The sequence below is a fragment of the Narcine bancroftii genome, chromosome 2, assembly GCF_036971445.1.
Source record: "Narcine bancroftii isolate sNarBan1 chromosome 2, sNarBan1.hap1, whole genome shotgun sequence".
Classification (NCBI taxonomy): domain Eukaryota; kingdom Metazoa; phylum Chordata; class Chondrichthyes; order Torpediniformes; family Narcinidae; genus Narcine; species Narcine bancroftii.
The window spans coordinates 226,868,099-226,895,313 of record NC_091470.1 but is presented as its reverse complement, the minus strand read 5'-3'; the positions used below and the strand labels follow the sequence as shown (position 1 = coordinate 226,895,313).

The window sequence follows — 27,215 nt, the reverse complement described above, 5'->3', positions numbered from 1 at the left end:
TTGGGGCCGGGAGGAAGGAACCCTGATGGGGTATGGATTGATGCCATTGGCCAAGCCCGGAATATTCCGGAAGAATTTAAATTAGCCGATGAGATTGCAGCTGGGTTTGAAAGCTTTCCTGTTTTTAGTGCAATTTTTCCCATCACTGTAAATAAGAATGTTAATAGGATCAACCTTATTCACTATAATGTCCAGCGCCTTGCAAATTTGACCAGGGACGTTGTTGAGGCAATACATCAACAACTGTCAGAAACTTCCCTTATGACACTTCAGAATAGGATAGCGATTGATATGGTCCTGGCAGAGAAAGGTGGAGTGTGTGCTATGTTTGGAGATCTATGCTGCACTTCTATCTCTAATAACACAGGGCCAGATGGATCACTCACTAAGGGGTTAACGAAACTTAGGGCATTGGCGAAAGAATTAAAAGCCCAGTCTGGAGTCTCCAATCCTGTTTTATCCTGGTTACAGGGAGTGTTTGGGAGATGGAGCACATTGTTAGGACAACTTTTGCTGGGTTTGTTCATTTCTGTATCAATTTTTATCACTTGTGGCTGTTGTTGTATTCCATGCATTCGAACGCTGGTCACGAGGACCATAGAGACAGCCTTTGCTGACCGTGATGAACTGCCTCCGAAATATCAAGCTGTGCAGGCTGTGGAGCAAGACTATCTCACATTACAGGAGGCGGAGAAAGTTGCTGAGATCGATCTGGAGTCTGAAGGGGAATGTGATGGGAAGGAGGGATTGTGAATTAGATTGTTACACATATAATTTTAACCTTGCTTGTAACCCAAATATTATAACATTGATTGTAACACAAACATTATTAATCAGATTGTAGAACAAGTATTATGAATTAGATTGTAGACCATATGTTAACTTGGGAATTTACTAATGTACGGGGGGTTAGCTAGTTTTTTGCTTGGGGGCAAATGGGATGAAACTTGTAAACGGGCAATGGGATCGGGGTGACGGATGGGGGGTGTACGCAAAGGAGGGTTGGGGGAGCCCTCGCCCACCAGCCGAACTGCCCTGTGAACAGAACCCGTATAGAGCTTGGCAATAATAGGCGAACTAATGTAACGCGGTGGTAGCATAGTCAGGGCGAGATTGTCCTCTAAAGAGGACAAAGGAGGGATTGTAAGGTAAAACATCATGAGATGGGAATGTGTAAGGAGTTACCCTGTACAGGGCTGTAACAAGAAGGGGAGGTGTCCTTGTACTCCTGTTAGGTAAAACATCATGAGATGGGAATGTGCAGGGCTGTAACAAGATGTGAATGCATCCTTGTACTTACAAGATAAGAGAGACATTGATGGATTGAGAGGCAGGAAGCTAGCAGGGAAAGGATAGCAACAGTTTTAGTCATTGGACAAGTAATGATATGATGATGTTCTAAGCACATATCCAAGGGTATAAAAAATCACCATTTTGCTGATAACGGCAGAATGCATTCTCCGACTAACATGGTTAGTCGCAAGTGTTACAATCCGGTAATAAAGAACAAAGAACCCTGATTTCGACTCAGTCTGGTGTTTGTCTCACTCATTCATGAACAAAGCAGACCTAACAATAGACACTGGATCTATTTCAATTCACCTTTAGAAGAAATCGTTCCATAGATGAGGCTAAAGCCTTGTCCCTTCACTCCCTCCCAACCCACCAGTAGAACATCGCCTCGTAAGCCAGGCTGATCTTTATTGACTTCAGCTCAGCATTTAATACAATTGTTCCCCAGAGGCTGATGGAGAAGCTGTCCTTGCTGGGACTCGACACTCCTCTCTCTCCCTCTCTCTTTCTCTCTCTAAATGGATTCTGGACTTCCTAAAGGAAAGGCCACAGACTGTTCGGGTCAGTAGCAGAATATAAAGTAGTCACACTGAGCACTGGCGCACCTCAAGGCTGTGTTCTCAGCCCGCTCCTGTTCATGCCACTGACCCACAACTGCATCGCCAGATCCAGCTCAAACAGTGTCAGCAAATTTGCAGATGACACAAGAGTAGTCGGCCTCATCAGCAACAATAATGAGTTGCACTACAGAAGAGGAGGAAAATCTTGTGAAATGGTGCAAGAGTAACAACCCGAGTTAATGTGGACAAGACATCATGAACTTCAGGAGGACCAGGAGCGACCACCCTCCACTCCACATCAACAACTCTGTTGTAGAGAAAGGAGACCACCAAGTTCCTTGGAATTCACTTAACTCGTGACCTATCGTGGACACTCAACGTCTCCTCACTTTTTAGGAAGGTGCAACAACGACTGCACTTCCTGAGAAGACTGAAGTGGGCAAGGCTACTGGCCACCATTATGTCAACACTCTACAGGAGCTTTATCAAGAGCGTCTTGGCCAGCCACATCTGTGTGGTACAGTTGCTGCAGAGAAATGGATTGAGGTCAATTTTCAGGACCATATGAGTGGCAGAGAGGATCACTGGAGTCTCCCCCATTGAAGTGATCTACTATGATCGTTGTCTGAAGAGGGTGCGCAAAATCATTGAGGACTCCTTCCACCCTGCACACAGCATCTTTCTCCTGCTACCATTCAGAAAGAGGAGTATCGGAGACAGCACCTACAGGCTGTTAGGATGCTGAAAGACAAAAGGAACTGTCCACGCTAACCATCTGAGACTCTCCTATTCATGAAAACAATATTTATTGATGTATTTGTATGGATAAAATAATTGTCTTGCATATGTATTGTTTGTATAAATGTTATGTCTGGTTGTGTATTTGCATAATGAAAAACAGACCCCTTTTATTTAATGCCAGCTCCACTGAGAGTTGCATGTTTTCAATTCACTCTGCAGAATATCAAAGCAAGATGATTAGCAGGTGTCACAACTGCATTACAGAATACCCAACAATGTCATCTGCACTGTTTGAACAAGTGAATTCAATTGCACTCGAGTATTTAAATCCTCATACCCATTTTTAAAAACAGTATTTCTTATTTTTCCAAAGACAAATGAATCAGCATGCATTAGCACTTGCTGGGAGTTTATTCCACACTTTAATCTCATTTCATATATCTATTTCAAATATATTAAAAGGTAGCATTAAAGATCAACAAGGTGGTCTACATGTGAAGCCACAGGAGATGGACAAGGTTTTAAACAAGTATTTCTAATCTTTATTTACTGCGAAGACATGGATTTTGGAGAATTTGGGCAAGTGAAAAGTGATGTTGTGAAGTGAGTCCACATTATAGAAGAGGAGGTGCTGGAGGTCTCTCAACACAATAAAGATAAATCCATGGGCCTGATCGTGTATTCTAGGACACTATGGAAAGCTAGGGAAGAAATTGCAAGTGCATTATAGAGATGTTTGCATCAGCACGAGGTATAGAAAAAATGGAGGGTAGCTAATGCTCTGCATTTAATAAGGTTGTAAAAACAAGCCAGGGAACCATAGTCCAGTAGATAAATTACTGGGATTCTGAGGGACAGGACCTACATGCAATTGGAAGTGCAAGGACTGATTAAGGATAATCATTATGGTGACATGCATGGGAGATTGCAGCTCATGAATTTGATAAAGTTTTTTGAGGAGGTGACCAAGAAGATTGGGCAGGGCAATCAACATAATTTACATGGACTTCAGCAAGGTCCCACATTATAGACTGATTGCATGGAATCCAGGGTGGGGTGGCCTATAGGAACCAGACGTTAGTAGTGGAGGGTTGTAATTCAGACAGAAGGCCTGTAACCAGTGGTGTTCCACAGGGATAAATGCCAGGTCCACTGTAATTTGTCATCCAAATCATGAAAATAGATGGCAATGCAGTCATTGTGATCGGTAGATGTGCAGATGACACTCAAAACCAGTAATGTAGTGGACAGTGAAAGTTTTTTGAAGTTATAACCAATTCTAGATGAACTGGGAAAGTGGGCCAAGAAATGCCAGACAAGCTAAGAAATGGCAGATGGATTTGAACTCTGACAAGTGTGAGGTGCTGTAATTTGGTAGGTTAAACCTGGGAAGTGCTTGCACAGAAAATAGGTCTGAGAGAGTATTGTAGAACAGGGGAACAGGTATACAATTCCACAAAAGTGGTGACATAAATAGATTTTGTCTTCATCAATCAGGGCACTGGGTAGAGGAGCAGGATGTCACATTACAACTGTTAGTGAGACCACACTGGAGTATTGTGTACCCTGCTTTTGGAAAGATATTAGTAAGTGCAGAAAAGATTCATAAGCATATTGCTGCAGGCTTGAAATACAAGGAGAGGGTAGATACTTTTACTAGAGCACAGGAGGCTGCTGGTGGAGGGGGTGGGGAAGAACCTCACATTTATAAACTCGTGAGCAGCACAGAGAGGTAGATTTTTCCAGGGCAGACAAATTTAAAAGTAGGCAACTTTGATTAGGATGAGAAAGATTTGAAAGGAACCCTGGCATATGGAACAAGCTGCCAGAGAGAGTGGTAGAGCGAGGTAAAACTGTAATGTTTAAAAAAAAACATTTTGGCAGCGACACAAATAGAAATGGTTGAGAAGGATATAGGCTGGATGGAGATAAATGGGACTGGCTTGGGTCGCCATGATAGGGCGAAGGGTCAGTTTCTGTGCTGTGGAACTCGGACTGTTTTAAGTGATAGAATACTGGTATTGTAATTTGAATTTTAATAACGTCATCATGTTTTGTGGCCTTACAGGATTTCAAAAGCTAATTTTAAAAAAAATTGAATCTTTATAAACACGCAACTGGCAATGGTAACAGACCTTTGACCAAAATAACACAATTTTACGTAAATTTACATCAGAGACCAATGCACTAAACGAGTTAATATTTCAAATCACAGTTTTCTTTGGTTCTAGTTCCTACTCATCGCACGAGTTGTGATTTATTCAGACAGCATTCTACAGTATATTCCATTCAAACGTTCCAAAGATTTGGGGAAAAAATTTGAAAGTTTAATGCTGGAAGGAATTAGCATGTAAAAGAAAATTTAAAAATCATACCTCAGTGCTAAACAAGAGTTTTCTTCAGGATTATGATCATAATCCAGATTAATGTGAAAATAGTTAAAGCAGCAAATGTTATGTTGAGCTTCACAGTGAGAGGACTGAAGTACAGGACCATGGATGCCCTATTGCAATTGTTCAGGGACTCGGCAAGATTACTCCATGTGTACTGTGTGCAGATTTCACTTGCTTGTGAGAAAGAATGTTTTTGCTACGGAGGGGTTGCAATGAAGGTTTACTAACTGATTCGTGGAAGCAGTACTGATAAGGAGAGATTGTGACGAGTAGGTTCATTTTTAACAAGAACTTAGAAGAATGTGAATGGCCCTCTGTGATATTTTAAATCTTGAGGAGTTTGGATAGACCAAATAGAGGAAGAATAGTCCTGATGGGGAGGTTAGGGTGAGAATAGAATCAACAAGGGCACAGAGTAAACCATTTAGAATGAAGTGAGAACTAATAGCTGCCCAGAGTGGTGAACCTGTGGAATTTTCTATTACAGAATGTAATTGATACCAAATCATTCAATATTTTCAGAATTAATTACAATATTTATGACTAAAAATATTTCAAGATATGGGTATAAAGCAGGAATAGGACATTGAATTTGGATGATCATCCATAACCATATTGAATAACAGAATAGGCTTGAGGGACCAAATTGCTTAATCCTCACTTTTATTTTACTTCTAAAATATAAACAGCTGTGCTACTCGACCAGCTTGTAAAAGATGCAGCACACAAGAGAGACAAAGAATGGATCCTACAAGAGTATATTGTGTGCGTATGCGAAATCTATGAAGAGCTGATGGGAGAACAAAAAGGAACAATGTAGGATTAACGTGAAACATGAAAGTCTGCAGATGCTTTGAATGTAGTTAAAAACACAAATGCTGGTGGTATTGTGGAGTTTCTCCAGCATTTTTATTTTTTTTATGGAGGACTAACATAATGAGTGGTTGATAGTTGGTGCAGACAGTGGCCAAATAGCAATTTCCAGTAAAATAGGACTGTAAAGAGTGATTCTTCCATCTTTAAAAAGGTAATATTCCACTTATAATATTTTATCCAAAGGTAATCTAACCAAGAGCTGTCTGAGGGCAAAGACCATGTCAGTAGTTCCTCTGTTTGCGCGAAAGCCGCACTGTGATTCTGGGAGAACATTTTCGGCGACACTAGGTATTATTCTATTTAGGAGAATCCTAGCGAAGATTTTGCCTGCAATGGAGAGCAGCGTGATTCCCCTGTAGTTTGAGCAGTCTGATTTCTCGCCTTTGTTTTTGTCCAGGGTGATGATGATGGCATCACAAAGGTCCTGAGGCAGCTTTCCTTGGACCCAGCAGAGCTTGAAAAACTCATGCAGTTTGGCATGCAGAGTTTTGCCGCCAACCTTCAAGACCTCTGGGGGGGATTCCATCCATACCAGTTGGTTTGCCACTTTTCAGTTGCTCAATTACCTTATATGTCTCTTCCCGGGTGAGGACCTCATCCAGCTCTAGCCTTAAGGACTGTTGAGGGAGCTGGAGCAGGGCGGATTCTTGGACTGAGCGGTTGGCACTGAAAAGAGATTGGAAGTGTTCTGACCATCGGTTGAGGATGGAGATCTTGTCGCTGAGGAGGACTTTGCCATCTGAGCTGCGCAGCGGGCTTTGGACTTGGATCCTACAAGAGTATATTGCCTGCAATGGAGAGCAGCGTGATTCCCCTGTAGTTTGAGCAGTCTGATTTCTGGCCTTTGTTTTTGTCCAGGGTGATGATGATGGCATCACGAAGGTCCTGAGGCAGCTTTCCTTGGTCCCAGCAGAGCTTGAAAAACTCATGCAGTTTGGCATGCAGAGTTTTGCCGCCAACCTTCCAGACCTTGTTGAGGGGCCATACACAGCCTTTAGAGCCTCGTAAAAACCCCTGAAGTCGCCAATGTCCGTGCTGAGCTTGGTTTGTTTGGCGAGGCTAGTCCACCACTCATTTTGGATCTCCCGGAGTTTGTGCTGAAGATGGCTGCATGCGCGACGGAAGGCTCGTTTCTTCTCTGGCCAGGATGGCTTTGCAAGGTGAGCCTGGTGGGCAGCTCGCTTCCTTGCCAGCAGCTCCTGGATTTCCTGGTTGTTTTCATTGAACCAGTCCTTGTTTTTCCTGGAGGAGAAGCCCAGTACCTCTTCAGTGGATTGCAGTATCCTCTTCAGTGGATTGCAGTATGGCAGTCTTCAGTTGATCCCAGAGGGTTTCAGGGGACGAGTCCGTGAGGCGGATTGCATCCTCGAGCTTTGCTTGGAGGTTTGCCTGGAACTTCCTCTCACTTCGTCTGACTGCAAGTTTCCAACATTGAACCTCTTTCTGGGGGCTTTACTGTTCCTGGACTTTGGCTTGAAGTGAAGGTTGAGCTTGCAGTGAACAAGCCGGTGGTCAGTGTGGCATATCGCGCTGGGCATGACCCTGGTGTGGAGTACATCTCCTTTGTCTCTTTCTCGCACCAGGACGTAGTCCAGGAGGTGGCAGTGTTTGAATCGGGGATGCATCCAAGTAGTCTTCAGGCTGTCCCTCTGCTGAACAAGGGTGTTTGTAATGACAAGCCGCTGTTCTGCGCAGAGCTCCAACAGGAGGCCCCCGTTGTCGTGCAGAGAACAAAACAAAGGACTCTACATCATGTTTGTTGACCTCACCAAAGCCTTCGACGCCGTGAGCAGAAAAGGGCTTTGGCAAATACTAGAGCGCCTCAGATTCCCCCCAAAGTTCCTCAACATGGTTATCCAACTGCACGAAAACCAACAAGGTCGGGTCAGATACAGCAATGAGCTCTCTAAACCCTTCTCCATTAACAATTGCGTGAAGTAAGGCTGCATTCTCGTGCCAACCCTCTTTTCAATCTTCTTCAGTATGATGCTGAAACAAGCCATGAAAGACCTCAACAATGAAGACGCTGTTTACATCCAGTATTGCACGGATGGCACTCTCTTCAATCTGAGGCGCCTCCAAGCTCACACAAAGACACAAGAGCAACTTGTCCGTGAACTACTCTTTGCAGACGATGCCGTTTTTGTTGCCCATTCAGAGCCAGCTCTTCAGCGTTTGACGTCCTGTTTTGCGGAAACTGCCAAAATGTTTGGCCTGGAAGTCAGCCTGAAGAAAACTGAGGTCCTCCATCAGCCAGCTCCCCACCATGACTACCAGCCCCCCCACATCTCCATCGGGCACACAAAACTCAAAACGGTCAACCAGTTTACCTTTCTCGGCTGCACCATTTCATCGGATGCAAGGATCGACAACGAGATAGACAACAGACTCACCAAGGCAAATAGTGCCTTTGGAAGACTACACAAAAGAGTCTGGAAAAACAACCAACTGAAAAACCTCACAAAGATTAGCGTAGACAGAGCCGTTGTCATACCCACACTCCTGTTCGGCTCCGAATCATGAGTCCTCTACTGGCATCATCTACGGCTCCTAGAACGCTTCCACCAGCGTTGTCTCCGCTCCATCTTCAACATTCATTGGAGCGACTTCTTCACCAACATCGAAGTACTCGAGATGGCAGAGGCCGACAGCATCTAATCCACGCTGCTGAAGATCCAGCTGCGCTGGGTAGGTCACGTCTCCAGAATGGAGGACCATCGCCTTCCCAAGATCGTGTTATATGGTGAGCTCTCCACTGGCCACCGAGACAGAGGTGCACCAAAGAAGAGGTACAAGGACTGCCTAAAGAAATCTCTTGGTGCCTGCCACATTGACCACCGCCAGTGGGCTGATATCGCCTCAAACCGTGCATCTTGGCGCCTCACAGTTCGGCAGGCAGCAATCTTCTTGGAAGAAGACCGCAGAGCCCACCTCACTGACAAAAGACAAAGGAGGAAAAACCCAATACCCAACCCCAATCAACCAATTTTTCCTTGCAACCGCTGCAACCGTGTCTGCCTGTCCCGCATCGGACTTTTCAGACACAAACGAGCCTGCAGCTGACGTGGACATTACCCCTCCATAAATCCTCGTCCGCGAAGCCAAGCCAAAGAGAATCTAACCAAGACTTTTTTGAACGGTGCATTCACAAGTACATCAAGTCCAACTGAATCAAAGTGGTGAATATCCTAACGTCAAATATGAAAATTATGTCCTCATGAGGAAATGGGATCAGAAGAAATTGGGAACTCAGTGACGAACGGCCATTCCAGCTTGAAAGACACCCTCATTGGATACACCAAACAGACTGAAGGAAAAAGGCCCACCTAAAACCTGAAGACTTTTTATTCTAACATGAGAACTTTATTGCTATGACACAGCCTCAAGATTCTGGGGAGTAGATATAAGATGGAGATGAGAAAAAAACTGTTTTTCCCAGAGAGTAGTGAATCTGTGGAATTCTCTGCACAGGGAAGTAGTTGAGGCTGCTCATTAAACATATTTAAGGTTCAGTTAGATAGATTTTTAAATTAAAAAAATTAAGGGATATGGGGAAAAGGCAGGTAGGTGGAGTTGAGTCAATGATCAGATCAGCCATGATCTTACTGAATGGCAGAGCAGGCTCGATGAGCCGGATGGCCGACTCCTTCTCCTAGTTTTTATGTTCATTGCCTTGATATTTGAACTGAATACCAGAGTCATGACTGAAAAGAGGAAGTTCGTGTGACAGTTTAACACCTTTTTAAATGTGTCTTACTTATATGTGGTTAAGTTGAATGTTTATAACACTTGAATCTATTCCTGTGGTCTAACCTACCCAATGTGAGGTATCCCTCCAAGACCTAGCCCCTATCCCACGCAGGGAGTGATAGTATGGATTTTTAAGACTAAAAAGATCACAGACAAGTGAAAGTAAGGAGAGAAACAGCAGGGTAACATGACATCTTTTTGGTACCCATACTGATCATACTGAAGCTGGGAGAAAGTTGATGTAAAACTTTCACTGTGTACAAATATCTTTGGCATGGCTGACTACCAATTGAACATGGTCCTGTTAATTGGGATATGTGGTTCCCCCCATGCTTCATGTACAGAAGCTACACTAAGATGGAGCAGATCTTTATGATTCTATCCCCCCTTCAACGGTACGAGAAAGGCATCCAAATAGCTGATTCGCCACCTCAGCGTTGGGGGCTTTTGGCTAATGAAATGGCTAAGGGACTCCAAGTAACTAGGTAGGTGTCCCAGCTACTTAGCCTTTCTCAGCTGTCAGCAGAGATGGTTGCCATCTGGACTGTGACAATGGATCCTGATTTTATTCCAGCTGATCATGGGAAGATCTGTAAAATTATAGGTCATTGCTGCTGTACCTATAGCTCTGAGAGCATCTTTTTTTTTCTTTCTTTGGCTTGGCTTCGCGGACGAAGATTTATGGAGGGGGTAAAAAGTCCACGTCAGCTGCAGGCTCGTTTGTGGCTGACCAGTCCGATGCGGGACAGGCAGACACGATTGCAGCGGTTGCAAGGGAAAATTGGTTGGTTGGGGTTGGGTGTTGGGTTTTTCCTCCTTTGCCTTTTGTCAGTGAGGTGGGCTCTGCGGTCTTCTTCAAAGGAGGCTGCTGCCCGCCAAACTGTGAGGCGCCAAGATGTACGGTTTGAGGTGTTATCAGCCCACTGGCGGTGGTCAATGTGGCAGGCACCAAGAGATTTCTTTAGGCAGTCCTTGTACCTTTTCTTTGGTGCACCTCTGTCACGGTGGCCAGTGGAGAGCTCGCCATATAATACGATCTTGGGAAGGCGATGGTCCTCCATTCTGGAGACGTGACCCATCCAGCGCAGCTGGATCTTCAGCAGCGTGGACTCGATGCTGTCGACCTCTGCCATCTCGAGTACCTCGACGTTAGGGGTGTGAGCGCTCCAATGGATGTTGAGGATGGAGCGGAGACAACGCTGGTGGAAGCGTTCTAGGAGCCGTAGGTGGTGCCGGTAGAGGACCCATGATTCGGAGCCGAACAGGAGTGTGGGTATGACAACGGCTCTGTATACGCTTATCTTTGTGAGGTTTTTCAGTTGGTTGTTTTTCCAGACTCTTTTGTGTAGTCTTCCAAAGGCGCTATTTGCCTTGGCGAGTCTGTTGTCTATCTCATTGTCGATCCTTGCATCTGATGAAATGGTGCAGCCGAGATAGGTAAACTGGTTGACCGTTTTGAGTTTTGTGTGCCCGATGGAGATGTGGGGGGGCTGGTAGTCATGGTGGGGAGCTGGCTGATGGAGGACCTCAGTTTTCTTCAGGCTGACTTCCAGGCCAAACATTTTGGCAGTTTCCGCAAAGCAGGACGTCAAGCGCTCAAGAGCTGGCTCTGAATGGGCAACTAAAGCGGCATCATCTGCAAAGAGTAGTTCACGGACAAGTTTCTCTTGTGTCTTGGTGTGAGCTTGCAGGCGCCTCAGATTGAAGAGACTGCCATCCGTGCGGTACCGGATGTAAACAGCGTCTTCATTGTTGGGGTCTTTCATGGCTTGGTTCAGCATCATGCTGAAGAAGATTGAAAAGAGCATCACTAAGTGGGTGAATCACATGCAAAAGAGAGATACAGGATTTACATAAAATTGGTGTGAAATGCATGGCTGCTACACCTATCCCTTTGCACAATGGTTTGGCAATGGATTAAAAATATATATTATTATGCTCCCAGCTACCTAACTTGTAGATTTACTGTTTTTATGCTGTCCTAGTTTTCTCCACAGATCTACCTAACTATCCATGTAGATTTACTGTTTTTCTGCTGTCCTAGTTTTCACCACAGATCTACCCAATTACCCTTGTAGATTTACTGTTTTTATGCTGTCCTAGTTTTCTCCACAGGTCTTTTTTGGTTATCATCATTCATGATAACAGGAGTGAATGTAGAAGTTTGTGTTTATAGGCAAGCTACAAATACCAATTATGAGAAAACCAGCACAGAGTTTACTAAGTAACACAAATAAAGTCAGGCTGGGAAAAATACCTTTCAGACAGGGAATTAAAATCAATTATCACTTCTGCCCAAGTCATCTCAGAGTAATCACAGTCACCCCCCACCAACTCTAGAATATATAACATCTTTAATACAACTCCTTGTCAAACAGGCTTCCATTCATAAATTGGTTTCTTCCCCAAGTGCCGCTGATTGAGTGTACTATCTATTGGATGCGATGTGAATTGCCAAAGGCAATTAATAAGCATCCAGTAACACTAACAGCACCAGCCCAGTCCCAGTTAGACATAAGGCTCTTTCAAACTGCCATGTAAAATGGGGTTAACCAGGCAATTTGCCCGGTTAGCACCTCAGTTATGCGGCAGTTAGAAAGGGTCTGACCTGGTCAACACTGTAGGAATCCAACTGGGTCCCTGCCCTAGTCAGGGAACCCAGTTAAACTTACCTAGGTCACGTCCACAGGCGAATTGAAATCAAAAATGGCCAACTATCAGCCACCCAGTGACGTCAGCACTTGCGTGCATGACCGGGCAGCCAGCTTCCGAACATCCAGCAGTACTTTCGTTGAGTACGTGACGTGTCATTACAGGGGAAGGAACCCCCTGGAATTTAAAAGGCGCTTCCTGCACCTTTGCCCCAATAATTGCATCTGGGCCCCAGGAGAGTTACCCAGGTGCTGCATTTTCAAAGAGGCAACTGTTTCTGCCCAGAAGTTTCTCCCACCATTGTTAACTTTAATGACTTAAGATTAGGATGAAACTAGCTATTTGCATGTGTTAATTAAAGACCAGAAATCAGACAGGCAGAGAATGGATGTTGATGTGTACTGGGAGCAACCCTTCCAGACTTTTGTTAATTTCTGTATACAAGGTTATCTCGATTAGTTATGACTTGTACATGAGAGTAAATGATTGACGTCAAACCATTTCCCAGTCTTTAGGGGATATACAAGATGCAAAACATAACATTTCTTTGAAATCATTGTTACAAGCTCATCAAATTTGTATGCAAGAATATGCCTTAAATATTGTACTTTCTGACTGAGTTCTTTGAATGAGATTCACCGATATTACTGAGGTGACCTTGTCTACCCACTAAATATTGTTCATTTCTGCTGGCATGACTCGAATAAATTCTGTGTGTGTTGTACTGTGTGGTTTGGTTTTACTTTTTGTACCTTGACAGGAGCGCGGCTATCACAATGAGAGAACGAAAGGGGAACAATGTAGGATTAAAGTTAAACACGAAAGTCTGCAGACACTGTGATAGTGAAAACACTGAAACGCAGTTGGGATTGCTGAGGTCCTCCAGCAGTTTTGTGCTTTTAATATAGGCTTAACGTAATGGGTGGCTGATAGTTGGTGCAGACTGAGTGGCCAAATCGCCATTTCCAGCTGCATCTCTATGACAGGGCAGGCAGTCACGTAGGACTGTAAAAAAGTGTTTCTTCCATCTTTAAAAAAAGTCATATTCCACTCTTATATCATATTTTATCTAAAGAGGCAAGTGATGATTTGCTCCATCAAGGACAACCTGTATTCAAGTTGCCTGATGGTAGACAGGAGCTGTTTGCACCTTTCACCAAGAATAATGGATGGGCCACTGATGAATGCAAGCACGGGAGGAATGTCTACATCTTCAAGTAGGTTTGTTACAAATGAGGAAAATTTTACTTAGCTGGTTTAAAAAATGGACATGAAATTGTTGTAATTAGTCTCAAAGTTTCAAAGCAGAGACCATGAGACACTACAAATCAACAACTTGGAGGAAAACGAACACAGATTTTCAGGAGACAAGAACATAGGAAATAGGTGCAAAAATAGGACAATCAATACCTTGAGCCAACTCTGCCATTCACCCAATTCTTAGCCTCAAAAATATGCATCCCTCATTCACGTTGCATGAATTAAAACATCTGTCATGCTCTTCCTCGATTCTATCTCTGTCATTATAGAATTCCGCATGGTATGACCCTCAGAAGAAGCTCCTTCTCACTTAAATAGGTGAATCCATACTCTGAAACTATGCTGTGTTTCCCAACAGAAGAAACATTCCTTTAGCATCTGCACTGTGAATACTGCTCAAAATCTTATATTTTGATAAATCACATTTCTTTTCTTTCATGTTTTAAAGAGTACAATCCAGAGATACACAATCGCTCTTCTTCCATCAACCCATTCATTGCAGATGTGGACATTCTTCCTTAAAGACAAGATCAATCCTGTATGGACATGGTCTCACCTATGCCTTGTAAAGTTTCTTCAAAATTGGACTCTCTTTATACCAACTATTCTCAATTGGAGTCATATAGGCCCCTTGGGGGTTGCAGCACATTGAAGGGGGAGCCACAGACTGAAATCATTTTTAAAAGAAATGTAATTGGTAAGAGAGAAGTACGGAAGAAACCAACTAAACCAGCCTGCTTCACAGGGAAGGGGCCCATAAACTCAAGCCCAAAGTGTTGGTTATGTATCTTTGTTTCTCCAGCACTGTGTTTTTACTTAAATCATGGTGTCTGCAGATGTTTTCTGTTTCACTTCCATACACTTTAAAGAGAGTACTGTGATGGTATATAGATATGTTTTTGGGAGATAAATGGGGGCAAGGTTTGTTAGTGTAGGTCACATACAAACACTTTAAAACAGATCTTATTTAAAATACTGGAGCTCTGCTCATACTAGATATGTTGGGGCCAATAGTCTTTGCAAAAGCACTGGAGAGTGCCCAAGAGAATTCACTAACGGATTGTTGTTTACAAATAGGCAACAGATGAGAGAGATTATTGGAGCCATAGGTTGTCTGGAAGGGAACTTGCTGTTCTAAGAGGGTCATGTGGTTTTGCAAGCAGGGAAGAGTCAAACAGCCTCTCTCTCTCTAAAGGTTTTTTTCAGGTGTTCCCACGAAGATCATGCGCCAGCTTGGGGAGTGCAGCCGGCACGTTTAGGTGGCCACAGAGTGGACGTCTTTTTGGCACTTGAATGTGCCAGCTAACTGATAGCTGTCTACCAGCGAACACCAGCTCCTCAGGGCAGCAGTCTGACAGCTCACCTCCCTGCTGCCTGACAGCCCCTGGCTCGGGATGGGGGGGTGGGGGAAGTACTTAGCTGGGGTGGCTGTCCCCGAGAATCCTGACTTATCGAAAGCTCTCACCTTTTAAATTTAGCGGGATTTTGTGTGCGTGTGTAAGCCCCATAGTCCCCCACCAGCCATCCCAGCCCCATGCCAGGGGACTGTCAGGCAGTGGGGAGGGTGGTTGTCAGCAGGTCACCAGTTGACAGTCAGTCTGCTTGCTGCTAGGCACCTGAAAGCTGCTAGCAGCTTTGCCTGAGCTGCTTTCAGCTGCAATGGGGAATACTCTGAGCAGGATATTATACCTACTGGAGAAGGGTAGGTAAGTTGACCTCCTGGCCAGGAACTCCAGTTTCAGATGGCCACCCAACAACTGCACAGGAGTACTATGTGCGGCTTTACAGTTGAGTATTGTAGCCATCAGAAAGTGACGAGGGGAGGGATGGAGGGGGAGAGTGAGAGATCAGTTCTACAGTGATACAGTCAGCAACAGCAGCTGGGACTGGAACAGGACAAGCTGGCAAGCTTGTGGAAAACCCCATTTGGAAGTCATTTTGTGAATGCTTAGTTCAGCCTGGTCAAAGCCCTGGTGGTTCATGCAAGAGGAGAGAACCGGCTGTCTAATGTTTCACTTGGAATAAGAGAAACAAAAAGGAACTCTGTGGTGTCCTGAAAGAAAGAGGTTATCATCTGGAAAACCCTGATGGGGCAAGATTCTTTGGCAAGACACTGAAGTGGCTGGGTGTCCATCGTACAGCAAATCTCTCTCCGAAAACTAACAAGTACCTTCCTGAGCAGTAACCATTTACCTTTCAAACACCAAAGCCTGGTGAACTTTATAAATGTTAAATTCTGCGCACAGTACAAGATTTCCCTGAAACCAGTGAACTTGGAGGAATGAGAAGTGAGATTGGACTGTGAACCAAAGAACTTTTCCGAACTCACACATACATTATATACACGTGCGCTTAGAATTAGAAGGGGGTTAAGTTAGGTTAGTTAAGTCAATAGTGATAAGTTAAAGTGTGATTTTGTTTTCATATTTAAAGATAATTAAAAGTAACTTTTGTTTAAGTAACCATTTGTCTTGGTGAATATTTATTGGTGCTGGATTTTGCGGTCCTTTGGGCTCGTAACAGTTCAAAGGGGGCCACAGCCAAAGAATGGCTGCTTTATATAACTGTTTCATTAAAACCAAAATTCCATTAGCCTTCCTAATTATTCACTGTATCTGCATGTTATTTTTTTTGTGCTCCATATATCAAAACCAGTAGCATAGCTGGGTGGGGAGAGGGGGCGGGCTGCATGGGGAGTCACTGCTTCCCCGAGCACATTTTTATAAAAAAAGTTGCACATTCTACCCCGCCCCCCCCTTCCCCCGCCATCCATTTCGCCTCCCCATCCTGGTCCAATACTGTGAACAGCCACCACCCCACCGGTCAGATGCCACAAATGCCTGTGTTCCCCACCCTCCTGTCTGACACCACAAATGCTCCCCTCCCCCATCCGACGACAGTGAAAAATCAGTGCAGCCCACCATTCAACCACTGACTCTCCATCTGGTATGTGTCATGGCACATTTTTTTATGTGCCCACAGTCCCCTTAACTTTAGAATCTGGCTACGCCCCTGATTAGAACCTCCCAGATCCTTAATATTTTGTCATCTCAATCCATTAATATAAAAATGTTCTTTCATTCTCTCTTTGATAGAATAATCTCACACTTTCCCACATGACATTCTGTTGTGCCCATTCACTTCACCCACCAATCTCTACAGGCTCTGTACATGTCATTCAGGACTTGCAACCCTCCTGATCTTCCCATCATCAGCAAATTCGGCAACAGTGTGCTCAATTCCTTAATCCGTCATGAATATAGATTGTAAATACATGGTTATCCAGCACCAAACCCTCTGACATTCCACAGTGATTGGTATTCTATACATGACCCATTTATCATGACTGTGGTTTCTATAAATAAGCCTGTCCTTTGTCTCTGCATACCCACAAGTCTGTCTATTGCCTCGTGTACTATTCCACCAAGAACACCCATAAATTGGAGGGACAACACTATTTTCCATCTGGGCACTCTCCAGATGGATGGCGTTAACATCAACTTCTCCACTTTTTGCTAACCTGCTCTCCTTTTCCCCCTCCCTTTCCTTTCTCTACAACTTCTTTCCCTCAGATCTCCACCCACTTCCCTCTCTAGTCACTGAGCCATCCATCCTCCCCCTGCTTGCTGCTCCATCCCTTATCCACCTATTACTTCCTGCCTTTTGGACCATGCTTCCTCCCCCCCCCCCCCCCACCATTTTGTTCAGACTCTTGCTGAAATTTTTCCATACCTTGATAAAGGGCTCAAGCCTGAAACACGGGTTATATATCTTCATCTTTGCTACATAAAGGACACCATTTGACCTGTTGAGTTTCTCTAGCATTGTGTTTTTACTTCAACCACAGTGTTTTCAGACTTTCGTGTTTTACCTTTGTCTCTGTTATCCTATCACTCCATTCTTATCTTGTGCTGTGGGACCTTATCAAATGTTTCTGAAAGTCCAAATATGTTATATTTAATCCCCTTTATCCAGCCTGTTTGTTACATCCTCATACACTAGCAAATCTTCAAACTAGATTTTCCTTTTTTAAAATCATGTTGACTCAGACTGATCACATTTTCTAAAAATTCTGATGTTATCCCCTGAATAACATTTTCTATGATAGACGTTAAGCTAATTGGGGCATCATTTCCAGCTTGCTGAATTCTACTCCTCACACTCCTCCTATCTAGGGAGGTTACGCAGCTAATGCAGTTTTCCAATCGTGGCAACGTGATAATCTCAAATTCAAATTTATTGTCACATGTCAACATGCATCTTGGGAATTTTGGTAGATTACAACCTCTTCAGTCATTCCATCAAGATCCGAGAAATGCAGACCAGGCCCCATTGATTTTCCGAGTACTTTCTCTTGAATAATGAGGATTGATGGATATGGACAAGTTCCTCTTTCCTATTAATCATTTGCTTATCTATTATCATTGGAATGGTTTTTCCAACCTTTAACTGTGAATGTGATTATTCAGTTATCCCCTTCTCAATTCCCCTGTCTTATTCTCTAAGGTACTAAGATTTATTTTAGCTTCTCTTTTTATATACACCTGTTATTATGACATTTCATTTGGATGATGTAAATAATGTTCAGCCATTAAATACAGTACACATGAATGGTTTCAAACAGAAGGTCTCTAGTTTGTAGCTCCACGAACTGCTCAAGATCAGCTTTCTTTGAAAAACTGAACATGGATGCATTAACCACTTTGCAAAACTCCTTCATCCAGTACACAAACTAGAGTCAGAAACTCTAGTTGCCCGTCTCTTTAATTTGCTATCCTATTCCTATTCTGCCATCTATCCTTGGACTCCTACATTATTCAAAAGCTTAATAATAACAACTCAAAGAATAACATTTCATTTTCTAAATGGGCACATTAAAGATTTGGACTGAATAAACAGTTTGACAATTTCAGATAACCAGAATTTCAAGCACTCACTTATTATTGTAGCAAATTCACATTTCATTCTATCTCTCAATTACAACTTCTACAGATCAACCTTTTGATATCGAATAATTTGTGAATTACAACATTTATTCCATTATCCCTTTGGTCACTTGTTCATTCTATCCTTCTCAGAACTTGTAACCACCACTGATCTTTCCATCAGCAACAAATTTGACTATAGTGCACTCAATACCTTAATATAGACAATAAATACCTTGGGCCTTCACATCATAGATCTCTTACCTCAGTATCATTAAAGTTATTATCTGTCATGTGTGTGGGGGAGACTCCCTGCCTATTGCTGGTGGCCACATGACTACCTCCCCCCCCCCACCCCCCATCTCAATCGGAAGTCACACCACCTGTCAGCACATGATGTAGTCTTAGTTCTACTCAAAGTTACAAAGCTATAGACAATGTTACAAACTGCAGGTAGAATGTCAGTTAAGATTGGGCTCAGACCACTGGTCAGTGTACACCTTGCCATTGGCTGGGTCATATCATTCAGCGTCCTTATTGGCTAGAGCCCTGTATTTAGCACCAGCACAGAGGACACGAGCTCTCTCTGCCTTGTAATGCTAGTCCCAGACATTGCTCCATTTCAGGTCGCTACTGCAGATGTTGTTTGGAAACGGTCGCAGGTAAGGTGCACTGAAGCTGAGACATGGTATTGCTATAGATCATACTGGCAGTATAGCTGCCGCTCTCAAATGATCAGGGATTCGAGGGCACGTATATACCCCTGTGGGTACAATGGTACCAGATCCACCTCCCCTTATTCAGGGGCCCGGGAGGGTGTGTATAACCCTTGCTTATAGGGTGCAAATAACTGCATCACCTGTGTAAATTAATACTTGTGTACTGTCTAACGCTCTTCCCTGCTTCTCGTTACGATCAGTTCCCATGCTCCCTTGTAAATTGTGCGCGTATGTTGCCTCGTTTATAGATTCTGTGCATATGTTCCCACGCTATCTTATAAACTGCACGTATGTTCCCATGGTTATAAATTCTGTGCATATGTTCCCATACTTCCTTATAAATTGTCTCTCTTATTAATTATTGGGTTAATAAAGTTACATACGTTTGCAAACCCTTGTGTCTAGACTCATCGATCTTTGAACCCACCGAACCTGACACTTTCCCAACAAAACAGTCACTTTACCCATTTCAGATGAAAGGATCATCTAAAATGTTAGCTCTATTTCTCTTCAAAGATGCTGTGCAACTCACATATTTCCAGTTTTGCTTTAGTTTCAGATTTCCAAGTATACAAGATTAAATCATCTCTACATCACCTATATTACCATGCAATAAAAAGGTAATGACATTGTTTCAATTACAATGTGGAACCATCTGATTCACACAGCTAAGCACCCCAGATGTTTAGGAAAAGGGATTTTTATAGGGGAAACTTTAATATTGGTTATTTTTAATCTACTATTTTATCAATATTTTTGTAGGTTGGATTTCATTTTCTTTTTTTTGTCAAAAACAAGTGGACCAATTATTCACTGAACAGTTCACCTGCATAAACTGTGGCATCCATCTTCCCAACTTTCACCGGGGACCCTATGGAATGCATTTCAGAAGCTACCTCATCCCAGATAGGCTCCAGTTTCTTGCAGTGGCCACACCAAGGTGCATAGAACTGAAATAACAAGAATCCAAGGTTAGCGCTCAATCCCACTATAAGTTATTTCATTCATAAGAAATTTAAGAAACTTAATAATCAGTGCATTTTCTTTTTTAAAAGATCAGTAGTTTGGATAATATTCTTATTCTCCCAGAAGTCATTAAACATTTTCCCCACAAGCACACATTTCTTGCAAACAACTGCAGCTATTCCACTTCCTTCTTTCTGACTTGCTAAGTTACCATTTTTCACTTTGGAGAGTATCACATTTTAACCAAATGATCAGATGCATGCATCTTTACTACATTTTTCCCTGCATGTGACATTCTAGGCAAATCTACCAAAAATCAACTTCCCAACTCTATTATCAAAATATAGCTTAATGTTTCTTCATTAAAAGGTCACTGTGTACTGAATGAAGTCGTTAACAATATTTTAAAAAGTTGCTGGTAGAACATAGAACATTACAGCACAGCAAAGGCCCTTCAGCCCATGATGTTGTGTCAACCTACGGAAACCAAGGTCACTCGTTTTCTGGATAAACACATCACAAGGCAGATCTGCTGTAACACAGATCACATTGAAATGGAGAAGAGATTGGGATATATTAGTATGATATCCTCTGTAAATGCTTCAAGTTTGCCAGGGATCATGACTTCTGTGGGTACTATTTTCCTTGACTTAGTGTTGTGATGTAATAAACTTGTTGAAACATTCACATGACTAAGAGAAAAGCTGTTAAATTTGGAAAAAATTACCAAATGAATTGTGTACTTTGTAAAACTATTATTCAATATTTCCTATCCTAACTGACCTCTACAAGATGCAAATATCTTTTCAAAATATGGTTTTTCTATCTTCCCAGTTCATGATGATCATCAAGTGAATTAAGAGGCAAAACCAATTGGCAGCAGGGCAGCAGAGGGGTGAGGGCAAGCAATGGACCTGTGACTAGCTGCACTTACATTATAACAGCTATTTTAATGAAATTCACAGAGCTTTGCATTAGTTTTCAACTGACAATAAGTCACAAAATTCATCAGACCAAATCATTTCAGTAACAGTCATTTGAATCAAATAAAGGAAGTATGAATATTAAATGTTTAAAACAATGAAAACAAACTGATGAGAATTTATAGAACCTGGTTTCAATGTGGGGTTTGTAAAATACAGCCACATTACACTGAGAAGTCTGAATGTTTCCTTGACAAAATATATTTCACAATATTTAGCAGGTGTGGCCAAAGTTTCAATTGACATGGAGGGATGATTCAGAGATTCAAATGGGCAGAAAAGGCGGCCAATTCATACTTCAAATTCCATGACTACCCAGTGACACATTCATCTTGAACTCTAGTTCTTACAATGTAGAACTGAAGCTAAGATTTGACTATAATGAATAAACGAAGCTTTACCAAAATATAAATTCGAATGCTTATCTTAGGTAGGATCAGATAGGTGGATAAAAAAATAAATAATTTTTCCTTTAAGTTGGGAGTTCACATTTATTGGATTTGAAATAAAGCTTAAATCACATTGTAGCATTTGTAGTGAAATTCTTATTATTTACAATATATGAAAATGGGTACACACAAAAGCTTGTAGTAAAAAACACATAGAAATGCTGATGGAACTCAGCTGGTCTCGCAGCGTCCATAGGTGATAAAGATATATTACCAATGTTTCGGCCAGGATACCTTCAAGATACAAGCAAAAAACAGGAAGGCAGCTGAATTAAAATGGAAGAATGGGAGGGAGAAGAGTCCAGACCAACAAAAGGTGTTAATAAAAAGGTGAGAATTCATTTTGGCTCTGTGAAAGGAGACAGAAGGAAAAGGAAAGAGAGATAAAAAGAACTAAGGGAAAAGAAATGGGTGATCGGTTGCCTTTCTCCCAGTGTGTGCGCTCCCCCCGCCCCATTTTCTCTGTCTCCTTTCACAGAACCAAAATCAATGGTGACCAAATACCTCTTTATTGATAGACAGGATCACAGTGCTGCAACAGTCAGGCTTGCTGCTTCACGGCTCCATATATCTGGGTTTGATCCAATTTTGGATGTTGTTTTGTTGACTTGGCACGATTTCCCTGTGACCAGACGTGTTTCTCTCTGGGAGGTCCAAATGTATAGCTATTGTAAATTAAACCTTACAGTAGGATGGGTAACAAGAGTAGGGTTTGGGAGATGACAGAGATTTGTGAGGAGGGTGTAGAAGGATGCTTGAGAATGAGAATACATAGGACCAAAGGGCCAGTTTCCCTGCTGTGTACTGCTGTAACAAACCATGATACCTGCTAAATGAAAGCTCTTTCATGTTTTACACAAAGCCAGAATCTATAGGAAGCCATGTAACAGGGCACTTGAAAATAAATTATAGGTTGTGGTGGCTCGCTCACGTAACATGGAGTCGCAGGCAAGTCCCTTCTTCAGTTGTGCAGAAAATAAAATCAGTCACCTGAATAAAAAGGTGGTGAGGGTGGGGGATGTGGGGAGAGAGAAGGAAGGAAGGCTAGCAGGTAGGAAGGGTAGCAGGTAGGAAGCAAGAAGTGAATACAAGTTGGATAGTAGAAGAGAAAGAAACTGATAAGTGACAACAGGAGAAAGCAGAGGGCCAAGAAAACAATTCTCTATTAGGAGGGGAACTCTCTGCTTCAATTGGGTCATTAGTCCTCTATCTATGCTAATATATTACCGTCAACTCCATCCATCTAATCTTATGAATGTCTTTTATGCAGCATCTTATTGAGCACCTTCTGGACATTCAAGTATACAACAGCTACCTGTTCCCTTTTATCCATTCTGTTCATATATCATCAAATAATTCAAGGAAATTTGCCAGACACAACCTGCCCTTTCTGAATCCATACTGCATTTGCCTGATGGAACAATTTCTCTCCAGATGTCAATCAGAATTTCTTGTCATGAACAAGTCACAAAATTTGTTGTTTTGGAGCAGAATCACAGTGCAAATATTCATATAAACCACCTGACAAAAATAAATAAAACAATGGTGCACGAAAAGTCAAACAAAGTAAGGTAGTGTCTTTGGTTCATTTTCAGGAATCTGATGGCAGTGGGAAAGAAGCTGTCCTTGTGCCGCTGAGCATTCGTCTTTAGGCTCCTGTACCTTTTCCCTGATGGTAGCAGAGTGAAGAGGGTATGGCCTAGGTGGTGGGGGACCTTGAGGATAGAGGCTACTTTCTTGAAACAGCACTTCTTGTAGAGGTCCTCAATGGAGTGAAGACTGGTGCCTGTGATGTTGCAGACCAAGTTAACAATCCTATGGAGTTTTTTTTCTTGTCCTGAGTGTTGGCACCTCCATACCAGACAGTGATGCAACCAGCCAAAATGCTCTCCACAGTACATCTGCAGAGGTTTTCGAACATCTTTGGTGACATACCAAATCTCCTCAAAAATCTCACATAGTCTTGCCATTTCTTCCTTAATGATAGTTTTAAACACTTTCCTCACTGCAGACTTTTAGTTAACTGGCTTATGCCTACATCTATTTTTAAAAGTGGTGTGATATATGCTGTATTCCAATCCGCATGGGTTTCCCTAGAGAATTTTGGTAAATTATCAAAAATGTCTCTCCTATAACTTCCACCATTTCTTTCAGTACACTGGGATGCAGAGCTTCTTTAGTGATAGCAAAAGATTACCTGCTTTGGTAATTTTGATTGAGGGATACATATTGGCATGAATAGCTGTTATAACTGACGGTCTCTTCCTAGAGGTAGTGATTATGATACTCTTTTTTTTAAATCAAGCAGGCCTCAGAATTGATAGCCCTGCAATGGACTGTCAGCTTTGATTTTTCTTCTCAAATCTCTGGAGAGGACTTAAGTCTACAGTCTCAGGGTACCAACAATTGAGTTACTGATGGTAGCTGAGGGCAACCTTTGATCCTATACCCAATGATGTCTACTCAATTTCGATGGGATGCAACAACAATTCACCAGATTGCTTCCTGAGTTGCTAGAGTTATTCTAGGAGGAAAGATTGAAAAGAATGGAAATAATTTTCAGAAGTTTAGAAAATGTAGAAGTGATATAATCTATATACAACAAAACAAATTCTTATTGTCTGACAGAACAGCTATGAGAAGTTGATTCCACTGGCAGAAAAGTCTTAGCCAGGGGAACCATATTCTCAGGACACAAATGAGAATGCATTTCTTCCTTGAAGGCGATGAGGAATGTTGGAATGATAAATGTTCAGTCATTGAAATAATTTGGGGAAAAGGTATTGGAGAAAATTCATGAAAAAGTATAGTTGTGTGAGAAGTTCAGTCATAAACTAACTGAAAGAATAAGTTTTTGTGACAAGCTGTTTATTCCTGTGTGTACTGCTTACATAACTTGTTCAAATGTTCACTGCCAACAATTGTTTGACCAAACCAAAGTTGTGAAAGCACAAATAGAAATTAGAAAATTGAAATGGACCGTTCACAGAAAACAAAATTGCTCCTGGTGAAAGTTAACTATTTGCAAGAATTTTGTAATGCATCTCTCCACTGTGCGATTGTCACCATTTGCATATACAGTATTCAATCCAAAAACTAAAACATTAAATCAGAATGCTTTTCAACCATCCACACCATGGTTTGGTTCCAACAGACAGGCCATTTTATTCATAAGCAAAAGATTTTAAAAAAAAATGAAATTCAGCATCAAAACTGGCAGTCACTTGGACAACTGAGTACTTATGAGGGAAAGGCAAGGACAAGTTTGTTGAAGGAAGACACACTGGAAGGAATCTGGAGCTAAACAATGTGTTGGGGGAACTCAGTGGGTCGAGCAGCATCAGTGGGAGAGAAAGAATGGTCGAGTCGTAATCCTTTAACGAGACTAGTTAAATGTAGTAGAGAAGCCACTATAAAGAGGGCAGAGTGGGAGGTGTAGGACAGGTGTATGGAATTGATCCAGGGAGAGGTGAAACATGACAGTCGGAAGATTGGCAGATGCCACACCAAAGGAGAGAGAGGCAAGAAAATTTTTTTTTTTATAAATCGAGTAAGGTGAAGGAAGAATTAAAGGCAAATTGACTTCAACTTAGTCACATGACACAATGGGAAAGCTGGGTTAACAGTGCATTTGAAAGGGGCATTTAAGATCATGAAGCATACAGAGTAGAGAACATTTGATTTCAATGAATGGCTGATAGGTTACAACAAGGAAATGAAAGATTTTTTTAAAAATAACAAAATAGCAATTAGTACCTGGAGTGCACTATTAGAATAGAGGAGGCAGATAAATTCATGGTGGAGGAAACCAAACAAATATTTGAAAGGAAATAAATTGCAAAACTATAGAGAGAAGGTTGTGCTATGGGGGAAGGGGCAAGTAAGCTGAATAGTTTGCTTTTGTGTTCTCAACTTTGATATCATGAAACCAAAACTGCAGTCCTATAGAAATAAATTAAAATATTTTTTTTTCCTTAGAGTGTGGTGGGTACCTGGAATGCATTGCCAGGGGTGGTGGTGGAGGCTGGTACAATAGGGACATTTAAAACCTCTGACAATCACATAAATGCAATAAAAAGAGGGTTATTGGTATGAGGAAGGGAAGGTTTAGATTGATGAGTAGGTTTATATTGGTTAGCACAACATCGAAGGGCCTGTACTGTGCTGTAATATTCTAGGTCTATGAATAAACCAATGTATTTACTGATTGAGACATGCAAATACAGTAAAACCACTGGTATCTGGCACCTACGAGGATTGGTAGATGCCAGATAAACGAGTTTTCAGTTTGCTTGAGGCTCATTCTTACAATGCCTAACCAGCACACCTGCATTAAAAATAAATACTTTAAAAGACAAAAATACTACACCATAATTACATAAAACTTGAAACATTTCTTTATTTTCAGTCACATTCTTTGAAAACATTTAACTGTCGCTGCATCTGCAGGTTCCTCCCCCTCCACTAAGCCGCCCAAAAGAACAATAACATTAAAGAGAAGTAACCTACCCCTCCCCCACTAATATACTAATAAAAACCCTTACTAAGTAGGGACAAGAGACACTTTAAGAGAATCAACCCAATGGCGAGCAGCATCAACCAGAATGAATTCTGAGTGACGCCATTTTATTTAAAAACACTTTATTCAAACAGCTGCTACAACCAAAGCACTCCACTGGTTGAATATTTGCTCCCATCTTCAAAGGTTTTTGTGTTACTTCAGAGAACATTTACTTTTTACAATTTAAATTTTCTTATTACCTATTATTTTATTCTTATTTATTTTAATTTTAAAAAGGGGAGTAGCCAAGATGGGAGAGGGTAGAGGACAGAAAGCGTGAAAAGTTGAGAGACCACTGTGGAATGGGGTGCAGAGGTCAGAAGGGGAGTAGCCAAGATGGGAGAGGGTAGAGGACAGAAAGCGTGAAAAGTTGAGAGACCACTGTGGAATGGGGTGCAGAGGTCAGAAGAAAAGTTAGGGAGAGAAGTAAAAATAGAGGAATAGGTGAAAAAGAGATGGAACCAGTGGAATAGTATCCATTCTTATTTGTCCCATTTATTTATTTATTACTTTTCCTCGATTTTTTTTTTTGCCAGTTGCTTGAGGTTACCATTTGCTTTGAATTTCAGGGCGGTATGATGGGTGTAGTGGTTAGCACAATGCTGTTACAGCACCAACAACTGGAACTGGGGTTCAAATCTGGTGCTGACTGTAAGGAGTTTGTACGTTCTCCCCACATCTGTGTAGGTTTCCTCCAAGAGCTCCGGTTTCCTCCCACTGTTTGAAACATACCAGGGCCCGGGGGTGAGGGGGCGGTTGGGGGGGGGGGGGAGAGAAGGTAGATCAATTAGATGCAACTGGGTCAAATTAGGGACAGGAAGTGGGGGGGGGGGGGCAAGGAGGTCTTTCACCTAAATATACTCCTGGCTCAAAATATGTTAATTCCATTAACGATTGATTATAAAAACCTGGACACTTGCTCTCAGAGAGGGGTCAAGGGTATTGAGGATTGTTATGAGTAGGGACAATTTATGACAGTTAAGCAAATTAGGAATAAATATGTTTTAAATACATCTTTTTTCTGCTATCTTCAGTTAAGATTTTATTTAAGGGACAAATTAGGTCCAACACTAACCTTACTGAAATG

General features: G+C 42.1%; 1 protein-coding gene across 3 annotated transcripts in view; it reads right to left on the bottom strand.

Annotated features, from left to right (window-relative positions):
• The window catches only part of LOC138755104 (protein disulfide-isomerase TMX3-like), a 174,791-nt gene that overhangs the window by 132,462 nt on the left and 15,114 nt on the right, over positions 1 to 27,215 (bottom strand). For all 3 annotated transcript variants that reach the window (XM_069920405.1, XM_069920406.1, XM_069920407.1), the window contains one exon: positions 19,996 to 20,119. In XM_069920405.1, coding sequence (XP_069776506.1) covers positions 19,996 to 20,119 — 124 coding nt within the window. The remainder of the gene's footprint in view (positions 1 to 19,995; positions 20,120 to 27,215) is intronic.